The 14,450-nt window shown below is 46.8% G+C and overlaps 2 protein-coding genes and 1 pseudogene across 2 annotated transcripts; all 3 read right to left on the bottom strand.

Annotated features, from left to right (window-relative positions):
- Positions 1 to 2,467: 2,467 nt before the first annotated feature.
- Positions 2,468 to 4,159, bottom strand: LOC135398685 (uncharacterized protein K02A2.6-like). The gene has a single exon (XM_064630070.1). It carries the CDS (start codon positions 4,157 to 4,159, stop codon positions 2,468 to 2,470), a length of 1,692 nt encoding a protein of 563 aa, XP_064486140.1.
- A 1,522-nt stretch (positions 4,160 to 5,681) lies between these two features.
- On the bottom strand, positions 5,682 to 6,537 carry LOC135398143 (uncharacterized; annotated as a pseudogene).
- Positions 6,538 to 11,577: 5,040 nt separating this feature from the next.
- Positions 11,578 to 14,389, bottom strand: LOC135396964 (dnaJ homolog subfamily C member 17-like). The gene is made up of 10 exons (XM_064628220.1): positions 14,285 to 14,389; positions 14,021 to 14,090; positions 13,850 to 13,908; positions 13,689 to 13,776; positions 13,532 to 13,608; positions 13,374 to 13,461; positions 13,260 to 13,294; positions 12,834 to 12,905; positions 11,916 to 11,996; positions 11,578 to 11,852 (listed from the first exon to the last, which is right to left on the bottom strand). Exons 1-10 carry the CDS (start codon positions 14,378 to 14,380, stop codon positions 11,631 to 11,633), a joined length of 888 nt encoding a protein of 295 aa, XP_064484290.1. The 5' UTR covers positions 14,381 to 14,389; the 3' UTR covers positions 11,578 to 11,630.
- Positions 14,390 to 14,450: the final 61 nt, after the last annotated feature.

The raw sequence follows: 14,450 nt of genomic DNA, 5'->3' as shown, positions 1-14,450 counted from the left end.
CACGCAAACGTATAGCTACGATTACGTGCATTTTACACGCTGAACACGCTAACAGGCTGAAAATTCACAGCTCTTTGTGTAGCCTATATAGACGAAGGCGTTTCTCTGAGCGTGAAGCGACTCAGACACTTCCTGGGAAGAAGTTCGGCTGGAATGAAAGAAGCGTTCCGAAACCAATCACATATTTGGGATGGGGTAAATCCGCCAATAGTCCTTGTGGTTAGAGCATCCCAATGAAGACTAGGGATGCTCGCATGTTTTCTGTGGTGGGTAGTTCTCTTGGGCTACCCAATCTCAGAGCAAGAGGGTTAGCACACCCCTCCCTCTCCTGTGCCACCATCATATCTCCTCTCCCTCTCCCTCTTCCCCTTCCCCTGGGTGCACCGAGCCGCCTCTGCAGAGCAGGCTGACCACACCTTCCCCCTATACATCACCCCACCCCACCATCACTTATCTGCAGCACCTTGCAGAAACGAATTGAAACATCAGATACAGCTGGAACGTGTAACAAGGGACTGTCACTCCATACAGTGCTTTCAGATGGAACGGGGTATGATTGCCCCTCGCTTTCGCGCACCGTCGGATCCACATATCTGGAGGAAAGCCGTGCAAGGCAGAATTATCTTCGCTGACCACTCTAAGTATACGCATATCAGACAAACACGCAAGCTGTGCCTATATACTGTCGGCGGTCAGGACTGCAGATTCTCAAGTGAACGCTATGTACCAGCAAGAAACTAGCAACTAGTGCAACCGAAGACCAGTGATGGGCAAAGTACCTCAAAATTGTACTTGAAGTAAAGTACCTAGCACCTGTAGTACTTTAAGTACAGTACAAAGTATCATACTACAAATGTACTTAAAGTAAAGTACTTTAAAGTACCCATCAGGTACACGTACCCGCTCGTTGGTGGCAACCAAGGTCGTGCTGAAGACTGGGAGGTGGTAGGTTCGAATCCTACCACCGGCTGTGCTGTCTGAGGTTTTCCCTGGGTTTTCCCAAAGACTTTCCAGACGAATATCGGGACAGTTCTCCTTGAAGTCGGCCCAGGACGCATATTAACCCCCCTGTCCCCCCACTCCTTCCTGCTGTTTTCTCTCCATCTGTCCACACATCTGTACGCCGCTCATCAGTCACAGTTGCTTCGCGGCGCTAACACAAAACGGAAAAAAATAAACGTCCTGTATGTCTTAATTCTGTTGCAAAGATTGCTAGTCCAAACCCTTTTTCTCTATTTTGATCGCATGGAATCTAGAAGAAAATCTCTCTCAAGGTACAGCTGAATCAAATTCGACATTATAGCTTAACTGTACACAGGCTAACACGTTGTAAACCCGTAAACTGTTCCCGTAAAAACGCAGTCACTGAAGACACCGCAGCTTCTGAGCCTTGTGCTGTGTGTTTGTCTTGTTTCCTCAAGCTCAAGGGACAACAGCAGATATGTGAGAAACCTCTGTATCTGTTGACGACATAGAAATAAGTGAGCCGTGCGCTGCGAACGATGTATTTCAGTAGACAAGCTTTATACTGTACATGCCCTATATATAAGGGCGCATACATCCATCACCTGGGGCTCAACGTCCCGTTCGCTGCAGCATTCCTTCATAAGGTAGGTGTCGTTGGACGCGGAACCGTGGAGAACACGGAGCACGTGCTGGTCACCTGCCGATGTTTCGACACTAGTCGGCAAACACTGAAGAACACCCTTGCTAAACTTGACAGCCGACCGTGTTGAGAAGGTACTGGGGAGCTGGCCAAAGCATGCATCAACCACCTGGCTGTGTGCCCTGGCGAACTGCATCAAGGACATACGTTGTGAAGTACTCTTTTAATTAAATCACTCAATACTTCCATACATCAAGCCTCATGGAACTGTACCCGCCTAGGTACTCTCTCTCTCTCTGATTTATTTATTTATTTATTTGTTTTTTGGGAATAGCAAGCCGACACCCTGTCTGGCTGACCTTTCCCTCGTTCCTTTTTATTGTTATTATTAAGCATATCCCCCCCCCCCTCATGGAACGTCATGGAACAGCTGGTCGCACCAGTACGACCTACGTCTCCATTTTTTTTTATTCTACTTCTAATCTACTATAATCTGCAAACAGTTATAGGTGATCGCATTTGGAAACGCCTATAGCTCATTCTACTCACCCTATGTGTATGGTATGTGTAGTGTCTTGCCAGGATTTTCTGTATCGTACCTAACGTTGAACAGAACAATGACCGAGGCTCCTTCCCGTCCGTACACTTCAATGCTTTATTTTCGACTCCTCCATACCTGTACCTTTTCTCCCATCGTATCTGTTTACAGACATCGTGTTGGATCGACGCGCTTACTTGGCGGTGTGTATCACGTTACTTCGATCTACATCCTTCGATGTACATCCGTGTATGTGATATTATATGTTCGGTTATACGGACACTACATCCCCCCCCCCCCCTTGCTTGATTAAAGTCCTTCGTTCACATGAAGGAGTAGTCTGCAAATCTTGTAGGCGGCTTTCCGCGATTTGCACGTTCGGAACTACGGCCGTTTGTCGCTGCTGCTGTAGTTTGGTTGCCGGTTGTGCGTTCGTCCGGGCTCGCATCAAAAGGGCTGGTGCTATCTTCTGTGTTGGCAGAAGGAACAGCTGCATGGGCGGGGTGCTCCGCTGTTTGCCACTCGTCCGAATCCTGGGAGGGGACTTCAGGAACGCGTTTAAAGAATGAGGCATTCCTGACAATTTTCTTGTTGTCGCGTTCGGCGGTGATCGCTGTTCCCTGGACCCTGATGACTCGGTAGGGTCGAGGGTCATATGCAGACTCACACGACAGTGGCGACTGCCGTTTCAGTAGCACAGCGTCTCCTTGTCGAAGTTCATGGTGCGCTGCATGACGCTGCTTGTCTGCATATGCTTTCATTTGCTCTTTCGTCTCCCGGTCTCTCTTTTCCAGGTTCTCATGGGGTTTCTTTTCTGGCATCTCAGGAATTCTTGTTCGAATTTTTCTGCCGAACAGAAGTTCTGCTGGAGTAACACCAGTCGTGGAGTGTGGCGTTGCTCTGTAGTTCAGGAGATAGGTGCTCATTTCTTCTTTCCAGTTGGTTCCGGAGGCGCCAGCCGCCTTCACGGTCTTCTTGATACTTCTTATAAATCTCTCTGCTTCATCGTTTGCTTGCGGCCACAGTGGGGTGGTACGGTGATGACGTATGCCATTTTGGCTGAGATAGCTTGCAAATTCTTTCGAGAAGAACGGCGGGCCGTTATCTGTTTTCAGTACATGTGGTAAGCTGTGTACTGCGAATATATCGATGAGCTTTGCCGTCACCGCTGTGGTAGTCAGTGAAGACAACGTCGCAACGATGGGGAATCGTGAGTACTCGTTCACGACCACCAGCACGTGACTGTTTCCTGGCAAGGGTCCTGCAAAGTCTGCTGCAAGTGACTGCCATGGCCCATCGGGTAGTGGAGTCATCATCAGGGGCGAAACCCTCTTCTCCTCGACAGTTGTTTGACAGGCTGCGCAGCTCTTGATCACGGCCTCCGTCTTCTGGTCTATGCCTGGAAACCACACTTTCTCTCGTATCAGCTGTTTAGTCTTCACCAGACCCTGGTGTCCCTGGTGGGCAAGGTGGATGACCTGCATTTGGGCTTTCTCGAGGATCACCAGACGAGTTCCTCTCAGGACTATGTTGCTGTCAGTGACAGTTAGCTCGTCCTTGATTTGGGCAAAAGGTTTTAGCTTTTCATCTTTCCACAGGTGTTCACGAGACTTTCGATCAGCTGCCCGTAGTGCGCTTATTAAACTGTTCATCTGCGCATCGTTCTTCCATGCATCTTCGATGTCGTGCACGGGTAGTGCATTTGGCGTGGCTGCCTTCATTACAAAGGAGATGTATTCTTCAACTGCGTCTGTTTCTCGGTAAGGCTTGATTTCTTGCGGTGAGGGAGGCGGATGCCTGGACAAATAATCCGCAGGATTGTCCTTTCCCGGGATGTACTGGATCTCGAACAGGTAGTGTTGCAATCGGAGGCTTAAACGTTCTAGTCTTGTTGACAGTTTTGCACTGGGGTTTCTCAGGATTGACACCAACGGTAGATGGTCTGTCTTTACTGTGAAGTGTCCCCCAGCGAGGTATACTCGGAAGTGTTCGATAGCCGACACAATTGCAAGCATTTCTTTGTCAATCTGAGGATATCGCTTCTCAGTCGCTTTAGTGCTCTGCTTCTTGGACCAAAACGCCGGCTAATCCATCAGGTCCAGCATCGGTGAGGAGATATCTGTCTTTGCTGTCGTCAAAGTACGCCAGAGTGTGTGCTTGGGACATGGCCTCCTTCACTTTGTCAAGTGCCTCTTGGTGTTTTGTTGTTTCGGCGTCCCTGTGTGTCAGACTTCTCATGGGCTCTACGAGTTCGGCGAGGCGAGGGATGAATCTGCCGCAGTAGTTAACCATTCCGAGAAGGCTCCTGACTTCGGTCGGGTTTCTCGGCGGTGTCATTTCAGCTACTGCTGCTACTTTGTCTGGGTCGACACTCACTCCCTCGGCTGAAAACACATGTCCGAAGAATTTGAGGACTCGAGCACCGATGACACATTTTTTTTCTTGTTGAGTGTGAGTCCTGCATCTTCAAGACGTTTTAGCACTAAGCGCAGACGGCGGTCATGCTCTTGGACTGTCCTGACACCAGGATGTCGTCGCTTACGTTGATGATGCCATCTTCATCTGGCAGGACTTGTCTGATTGCGTCCTGGAATATTTCTGCTGCGGCATTCACACCAAAAAGTAATCGTTTATATCTTCCGAGACCGCATTGTGTGGCGAAGGTGGTTATGACTCTTGACTCTTCGTTTAATTCAAGCTGGTGGTAGCCCTCATTGAGGTCAAGCTTCGAGAAGTATGCAGCTCCGTTTAGTATGTTTACTATGTCTTCTGTGGTAGGCATGACATGACGAACGCGAGTGATTGCTGTGTTGGGTTCTCGCATGTCGATGCACATTCTCACCGCTCCGTCGTTACGAGGCTTGGGAACTAGGACGACAGGGGAAACCCATGGTGTCGGTCCTGTCACTGGCTCGATGATGTCGAGTTCCTCCAGCCGTGACAGCTCGGCTTCTAGGGCTTTTCTTAACCGAAAGGGAATCCGCCGGTGCTGACGGGCGACGGGCTGCACGTCTTTCGAAATCTCTAGTTTTACTTGGAAGTCCTTGAGCTTACCGAGTCCATCAAACAGCTTTGGAAATTCCTTTACGGCGTCGACGGAAGACTTCTCGGCAATGTTCTGCACACGAGTTGTAGTTCTGTGACTGTCTGGTAGCTCAAAAGGGATGTCTGTGACCATTTTACAACGTACACTGGTGCTCTCGTTTTCGTTTCTCGGGCACTCAACTCAGCAACGAATGTTCCCAGCACAGGTATCTCTTGGGTAACACCGTACGGTACGAGACGCGTTGCTGTAGCGTCTAACGGTGTTCGGAGCTGTTCACGCCACGTTTGCTCTCCTATAACGTTGACCCCAGCTCCAGTGTCCAGGTAAAAGTCTATTGATGCATCGTTCACCTTGACGGTGACAACAGGAAGCTTGCTCGTGTTGGTTCGCACATGAAACAGTGACTCATCTGAGCCCGGGGCTTGCTGAGGGTCTGCTGTGGAAGTCGATGCATCCAGGGATCGCACTGTTTCCTTTGTCTCTCTAGGGCCTCAGCACCATAAGTGGTTTTTCTTCTGACACTTATGACAGGTCTGTCCCCAGGCTGGGCAGTTTGTCTTGCCACCTTTGTGGGGCGCTGAGCACTTCTCTGTTTGGGTGTCTTCAGTGTGGTTTTGTTTCGGACGATTTCGTTGGTGGTTTTTCTTCGGAGGCGAACCCTCATGCGGCTGCTTCTTTGGTGTGATCTTCTGCACAGGTTGGGCTGACGTTGGGCTCTCTATGCTGCTAGCTTGCACTTCGGAGATCTCGATGCTGCGTCCCGTGCTAAGAAGTTTCTCCAGCGTGATGTCCGTCTCGCGAAGTGCAGCCCTGCGCAGTTTCTGCGACGATGTGCCTTCTATGATCTGCGAGACTATCTCGTCCTCAATGGCGGTGAACTCACACGTTGCACCCAATCTTCTGAGTCGGACTTGAAACTGGTCCAACGTCTCTCCAGGCTCTTGTCTGGCCTGTCGAAACACATGTCGCTCGAAAACTGTATTCTTCTTAGGGGCGAAGTGCTCTGTCAGGCATTTGACGGCAGTCTTGTAGTCCGCTCCCGTTGTTAGAGAGCGATAGGAATATGTCGTACACTGCTTCGCCGGCATAGTGGAGCAGCATTGCGCGCTTGCGCTCTGCATCTTTGACATCGGCCGCCAAAATGAAGTTCTCGAATCGAGATAACCACTTGGTTCAACGCTGAGCGAGCGAGGACACATCTGAGTGCGGGTCGAACGGTGGAAGGGCTGGTAGGGAGCTCGTCATATCGCTTACTTGACGAGGCTCCGCGGCGTCTTTCGAACCTGCTTCTTGGCTTTGTTGTCCCGTTGTTGTCGGACATAGGCTTCTCCGACGGTGGATTAACATCCCATCCTCGTCGCCAGCTTTTTTTTTTTTTTTGTAGTGTCTTGCCAGGATTTTCTCTATCGTACCTAACGTTGAACAGAACAATGACCGAGGCTCCTTTCCGTCCGTACACTTCAATGCTTTATTTTCGACTCCTCCTTACCTCTACCTTTTCTCCCATCGTATCTGTTTACAGACATCGTGTTGGATCGACGCGCCTACTTGACGGCGTGTATCACGTTACTTCGATGCCATCCGTGTATGTGATATTATATGTTCGGTTATACGAACACTACAGTATGAAACACTTTGTGGGTGGCCATCGCCTTGTCACACACTTGTACAGTAATAAGGCACATAGACACAAGATGATGTTTCTATTATCTGCACCAAGATCCTATTCCGATCTGTGTCGGTGGCGCTACATCATAGTAGCGTCATAGGAGCGAGCGCACGTGGTATGTGACGCAACCTAACGCTAGCGATGAGGTATTCCCTGCTGTTCAAAAGCGTCGCCCGTAAGCGACAGTAGCTCGCGGAAACGTCGATAAAATGCGAAACAGCACAATTGGAGCCAGTCATTATTTAAAGGACGACGGAAGCGAAAATAAGCTGCAAAGCTGTTTGCCTCATATTGCGATGTGTACCAAAACAATCCGGAATTCGACTTAGATTTACGTATATTAGTTGAAATCCCGCCACAATCGCGATATAAAATTCAGCCGCGAAGCACACTGAGCCCCTGGTGAGCGTCGCCGCGCCGCCGTAGCAGACCACGGAAGTGACGCACGTTGTCTCCCCTGTTGGAGTTCCTGGCTTTCATTTCGCGGTTGTTTTGCGATCGGAGGTTGATTTTCGCGACAAGCAAAATTGTACATGCTTGTGAAGTCTTTCCTGGCTGTGCTACAGCATGTTGCCGACTTGCTTTCAGCAAGGCGAGGACATAGTGTTCCTTGCACGAACGACACAGGGATAGACAGCACAAACATAGCGTCAAACATCGACTGACGTTTATTACAAATACAACACTAGCGAGGCTGGCCCCCAAAACCCATCCGAAGTGTGATCTCATTCTCTCTAGGTGAGAGTTTTGCTGCTTACATTGCTGGCTGTCTTACCTTGCGTTTGGCCGGGATATGTTTCAGAACAAACACGCTCTACTGGTCTGTGGTTGTTTCCGTGGCCGTATTGGCCATTGGCGCTCGACTGGCAATCGAGAGATGCGAAGTTCAAATTCCGCCGATGTCTGACTTTTTTCATGACTGTCATGTTTCAATTGTTTCCGAAAGATAGGAATCTTATTCTCACCGCGAATCCGTCTATGCCTACTTGAAGCTACGAAGAAGAATGTACGAACCCATCTCTCATAGGATATATCTCCTTCAGACTTCCACGAGATCTCCGAATCGAACATCTTCAGGCGTTATTCGGAATTCGCCGTGTTTACCCCGTTCACCGGGCAGCCGCACATGGAGCTCCTCAGATTTTCCCGCAATGCTTTGCGGCAACGGGCGCGCTCCATGGGCGATCGTGTCGGGTGGGCGGCCCAGCGCGCTCGTAATCGTCAAAAATATGCCCATCCGTACAGCGTACTCGCAAAATACTAGTGGCACCATAATTCTACGTAATATTTACACCTTGTTCGGTCCCTTTTTTGCAATGGACAAATTTCGTTTCCGTTGTCCTTTAAATCCACCTTTTTTTTTTTTTTTTCCTGAAACGACGAGTACTTACTATGAGATATAAATCGCAAAATTTTGATATGCAAAATGATCCCAAACCAGAACTACGCACTTCTCGAACACGGAAATGACATCTCCTCCGGCTTATAGGTTTACAGGTTGTGTCAGACTGTTTGTTTGGCGACATGCTGCGCGTGCCGCAGGGTAGAACAGCGGATAATTTCGACCACCTGGGTCAGAAAACGGCCTACCTGGCCATCAGATCAGCGCCTATGCTCCAATCAGCTCGATAGCTAGAAAACACGTGACCCTCCGATGCGCACACCCGCAGCTCCTGTTGCGCCCCAGAACTGCGTGGTTTCGGTTTCGGCTCATTTAGCGATCTATACCTGAAAGTACGGGTTCGTTTCAAGAAAAAAGAGGTTGGATTTAAATAATGAGTGGCTCTAATCTCGCATTTGCCCGGAAAGATCCATTTAACGAGTTAATGAAATTTATGCAATGAGTCGTTCAGTAGTTACATGTACGCTTTCCAACAGGATGTCGCATAACCTGCCAAAGCATAACCCATGTCGCCTGGCAGCACAACCGACCTGTGAAAATCATAAAAATTATCTAGAACGATATAGAAGAAGAAAAAAACGCCCTATATAAAGCAAGCCTCCGAGTCCCACCACGACTTGCTTTTGGAGGTCGTAGTTATGGACACGAGCCACCATCAGTGACGGTGACTCTAACCATCAGCCGTATAGGCTGCCAGTGGTAGCCACAGAAAGCCCGTGTTTAAAATCGTCTGCGGCGATTGGCTGAAGCAGACGACATCCCGACCTTATATGTCCACGTGGCGAAGGGGTGAGAGGATGTCGAGTGGTTAGCGCGCTGGCCATGTCACGTCAAGAGTGGGAGGTACCCGGACTCGGTTCCCGGCTGTTGTGTCTGGGGTTTTTCGTGTGTTTTCCTCAGACGCTGTCAGACATATCTCGGCACAGTTCCCTTAGAAGTCGGCCCAGGACGCACATTCCCCCAGAGCGTTAGTCGTAACGTTGCCCACCTCTGTGAGGACGACAGCGGCGAGCTCTTTCAGCAGTACCACTACCACCAGTGAGAGGACGACAGTACCCTGTCGCTGTACAACATCTGATGACGTAGAGGGCTAAAGGAAGTTCAGGTGTGCTTCGCACTCTAGAGGGCGTTATCCTACGCTCGCGCTTCTTGTTTTCACTTTCCAGGACCAAAGAAAGAACAATGGAAGAAGATATGAGCAGATATGATCGGTGACATACACACCTCCCAGCAGCAATGGGTCATTGTCTGTTTCCTACATGTTATTTTTTTCCCCATGGACGTGTCTTTCCATGTTGTTATCAATATGCAACGATTTGCGTCACACAGTTTCCGTGGCCATGCGGAAATCTGTTTTGCATGCCTGAAACGGAAACTTGGTAAAAATCTGTCCTCCGTCCACGCGTATGAACCCGGAATAACACATTGGATAGACATGAATGCAATATTTATTTCACTTGTCTACGAAATGTTCAAAATATGACAAAACCTGACTGCTGAAAAATCTCGGACTAGTGTGCCACACGGCCGCCGTCCTTTAGGTACAAAACGATATCATTTATAGACATATAATACACGAATACATAGAATAATACATATAATACATGCAGTATACATGCGGTATACATATTTTGCAGTCTAGGCCAGACAAACGTCATGCAGATAAAATAGAGGGTTCTCTCGCACGTCCCTTTTCTTCTCGGAGTAACAGCACAAATTGTGAACGGCAACCACAGGGATAAACCCAGATTACACACGTCCCGGATATCATGAAGCTGCACTTACTTCGCGACTTGGAAATTGCTGACGCGTCTTATCTTTTCTGAAACAACCGATGTCCATAAAAGGCTCTCGAAACATGGCCGGCTTTCATTGCTTCTTCGTTTTAGGAATAGAGCGCAACATTTTTCGTGTGTACTATCTTTGTATTTTCTACAATTATTCATTTCCTACAAACGCTAGACGGCAACACGCAGAAGCCAGCGCACGTTCGGAAGTTTCGTTTTCAGCAGACGATAAACTCTGTGGTTCCGTTCGCTGCCGACAGGTTGTAGGAAAGCGCTGTAGTGGCGTCCTTGGCTCTTTTGGCTCTTTCACGCAGGAGCTGTTCTGCTAGTCTGCTAGCGGTATGCCATATCAACTAATTTCGACGCAAATTCGACTGGTAAGTTTGATAACTTTTCTTTCCCTTGTGTATTAACCCCTATTTTAAGCTTCTACGTAACATACGCGCGTTGTTAGCATTACAAATGTTTCCAAGAGTTCAGTTTCTTGACTTCAATTAACCAGGTTGAGTCAGCCTCTTCACTGGAATCGAAATACACGTTTCGCTTTCTAGCGGACGTGCGAAATATATTCATGGGCGTGTCATGTTTCACTCCAGTGATCGTATTCATGTAATGGCATGACGCATTGTGTTGCGTTGCGCACAGACTGGTGTGTACCTTCATATTGGTAAAATATTCTTTTTAATGGAGGGGTTTATATTTATTCAAGGAAAATGGACCCACAATCGTTGGCGACAAAAACAGCGATCCAAGCCTCATGGAGTATTTGGGAGCGAAGAAGATAACACAGCTCGGAAACGATTTGTAAGTGAGAATTTCAAAATAAATTCGGGGGAATTTTGACAGCAGATGTGAAGAGTTTCAGAGATTGCCTATCAAACAAGACGTTCACGTCAGAAATACCATGCTTTTATGTGAGATGCGTCATTCCATCAATGCATACATCTTTGTTACTCTACGTAGCCCTGAATACCGGACAGATGATCCCCCACGAACGGTGCTGAACAAGCTCGAGCTCATGGGATACCGAGTCGTGGCTATGTCTGGGATTGGGCAGACCTGCATTTGGACGTTACACAAGCCGTCGTAGCTCCTTTCATGACCAATTGAAGCTCTCCATGATGCTAAAGCCATCTTTGCCATATAATGGATTGCACTAAGGACGGTTCCGCGAAGCATCACACCCACAATGATATATTTTTCGTTCTCATTCATCTCTTCGTATCTGTCAACGGCTTGAACCTTTATGTGCTTATGTATAACTATTTTATCGGCTCAAGTGCACATCGTGTATTGATTTTACAAACAAGGTCATTTACATAATATTTTTTAACATCAGCATTATATACCTACCTTTATTTTTCTACTTAGAGGCTCTTACATGCAGTGGGCTATACATTGTCTATTTACATGCTGGTTTTACAGTGCAGAAGCACTGTGTTCACATTTTATCATCTATTAAATGTTACATGTTCATTATTAATCTGTGTGCTGTGTTTGATGTGTTCTGACTCTTCAGGCAAAGGTCATGAGGTGATATTCAGTATATTTACAGCGAGAGTTACAAAGTTCAGTACAGTTGTCATGTGTCATCACCGGCGATATTTTCGGACAATGTTTTCTTTTCCTGTGCTCGCCTCATTTTTGCGAGGATAGCACTTTCGTAGTCTGAGATATCGACGGACGCCACTGGAAATTTGGCTGCTGAAACACGAGCGGTAGCCGCTGGTGGTGGTGGTTCCTGCACCCAAGATACGATGATCGGGCATTCGGGTCTTCCCTGCTCCATTTTTATTGCCAGGTTCTGAAATAATGATACGCAAAAGGCGTTACACTCCACGCGATTGTACAAAATCTTTCTGCTTACCGCAGCTGCCACAGTCTCGTACTCGACTAGAGCTGACCCCTTCTTTTTTGCAGACACAATGAGGCACGTTATATGTCCATACTGAAAAATTGGAAGGAATAGTTGAGTGGCATCATTCGAACTCATCATTACACATACGATAATGGTCCTGTATGCATATACCTATTTTGTGCATATTTCAGATATTAAGCATACTATGCACTTTTGTTGTGTCACTTTTAGTGAATATGTATTCTAAAGTTCACTGCAAAGCCCCAATGGCTCCCAGACAGCTCAAGAAAATGGAGGAATAGATTTGCAATGTATAGGAATGAGCAGTTTTTAATTTTTCACAATTTCCTGAAACAAACCTTGAAGGTGAAAATTTTGGCGCTGACTTTTTAGCGCTCCATGCATTATTGATGAAAGCTTGGGTGTCTGCCATGCCAGCAATATTTTTTGTTATTATTATATGCAGCAATTATTTATGGAGCAGAAGAAATAACATACTTAGGTCACCCTGTACTTATGGCAACTGTATACTAGATACCACCACACCAATTCTCTCAACTCGAAATTTCACACTCCAGAAGCAACAGCAATGTCAACAGAGCATGAAAAACTGGCTCAACATTTGGAGAATTCCAGATACAGCACTCTGCTGTAGCTGAAACAAATTAACTTTTTCTACATTAATTTGCTACCAGTCAATGGCTCTGGTATACCATGTAAGGGCATTGTAGACAGTACAGTGTAAAACTAACTCCTAAATATTGTTTGAGGTCTTTCATTCTCAGAACTGTCTTCATTCCCTGTGCATAGCACACAGATTCTTAGCAATTCATGTGCACGTTCCAGCACATTTAACAAAATTTTGTCTACCACATAACGGTGTTTGTGTGCATGAGTGAAGGCCGTATACATATAGTCAAAACTTGCCTTGGAAAAGATCTTCCTCAAGCTTTCTTCATCATATTCGTCTGCAGCACCTTTCTGCGCCTTCCACTTGAGCTGGAACGTAAGCCTTTGAGACATTAAAGATGTGCAAATTATACTGTGACAATATTACGCACAACACACGAGCAACTGCGCTCTCCTGAAAGTGCCACTACAGACTAAATCTCGTGTCTTCAGAATCCTACCAAAGTTATGTTAGTGAAATCTTCTTGTCTCACTTTACATTCCCGCAAAATATTTTGGCTCTACGTGACGCGAAAGCTAGAGAAAATTAATTTTTATCTTCGAGAACTGTGACGTCATGTTATGCTCCGACGGAGTGCCCGGCTCTCATCTCGCAACGTTGTTGCCCTACAGGTTGAATTCACGTGACACCATGGGAAGTCGGTCCCAGCACATACAACATACCTTGAGACGTGGTTGCCATTGTACGGGTTCTGACCCTGCAGGACAAAAGACCATCACTGTCAGCAATGATTTTGTGCATGTCAAACATTAATGTGTTAAATGCTAACAACTCACGTTTTCCTAGTTCTTCTTCAATCTGTTTGCGCAACAGTTCACGCTCTTCTTCTAGCTTCTTTGAGCCTTCTTTCCGTAACCTTTCAATCTGAGTATAAAGCAGTGCATGTTTAAAGGGACACTGTGTGCTGCAAATATGGTTAAACCGTGATGCTTACCTCCTTTTCAAATTGCTTTGCTGCATCTATTTCATCGATTTTGTTGTTGAGTGCTTGCTGCTCTCGGGCTTCAAGGTCTTAAAAAATTACATATTGTTAAAGAACAAAACCAATGTGTGTCACATGACGTGCTTGTAAAACTGCAGTATCCATTCACCTTCTTTTAATTTGCGACGCTTTGCGTCAAGTTCTCTGTTACGAACCTTCGCAGCTTCTCGAGCTTTCAGGACTTTGTCATAAGCAGCCTTCAATGAGCATTAAAAGTAACATACCATAACACTGTGCTTCTTACATCACCAGACTAACACACACACTTACCCTTGCCTCTGTGTCAGTGAGGATCTCTAGAGCCCTTGACAACTCTTGAAACAGTTCGGCTGCGTAAAAAGAGTGAAATATTTTATTTTTGTGCATTCGAATTGGAACTGTCCCAACCGCAAACCCAAATATATAGCAAATCAATGTCTTGCGAACATCTCAACCACATACCTGCTCGGGGGTTGTCCGGGTTCTTGTCTGGATGACATGTTAAAGCTTTCTTTCTGTAAGCGCTTTTTATCTGCGAAAGTAACAGTCAATTAACAGGACCAGGTGGTCTCTGAGGTTCTTTCAAATGAGGCACACAAGCTAGCCTAGTCGAATTATCATTCTCCTGTGCAAGTGTAAGCTCTTGTTTATAGAGGACTTATAAGCCTATAGAAGTGCCTTATAAGTAGTAGGCAAAAGGGTATGTCGTGCAGGAGTGATTCTTACTTCTTTTTCGTCGGCATTTGATGATATTTGAAGCAGTTCATACAAATTGACTTTCATAAGCGCGTCCATTTTGATGATGTCTATGGCAATCGCCATTGAATGCTGCCCCGGCTGCGCAGACTACACGGGGTATTTTAATTGTTCTAGTGGAGTTTCTGCAGTGTAT

Source organism: Ornithodoros turicata, chromosome 6, assembly GCF_037126465.1.
Source record: "Ornithodoros turicata isolate Travis chromosome 6, ASM3712646v1, whole genome shotgun sequence".
In the NCBI taxonomy this organism is placed as follows: domain Eukaryota; kingdom Metazoa; phylum Arthropoda; class Arachnida; order Ixodida; family Argasidae; genus Ornithodoros; species Ornithodoros turicata.
The sequence above is the reverse complement of the archived record's forward strand: the minus strand, read 5'-3'. Positions and strand labels throughout refer to the sequence as shown.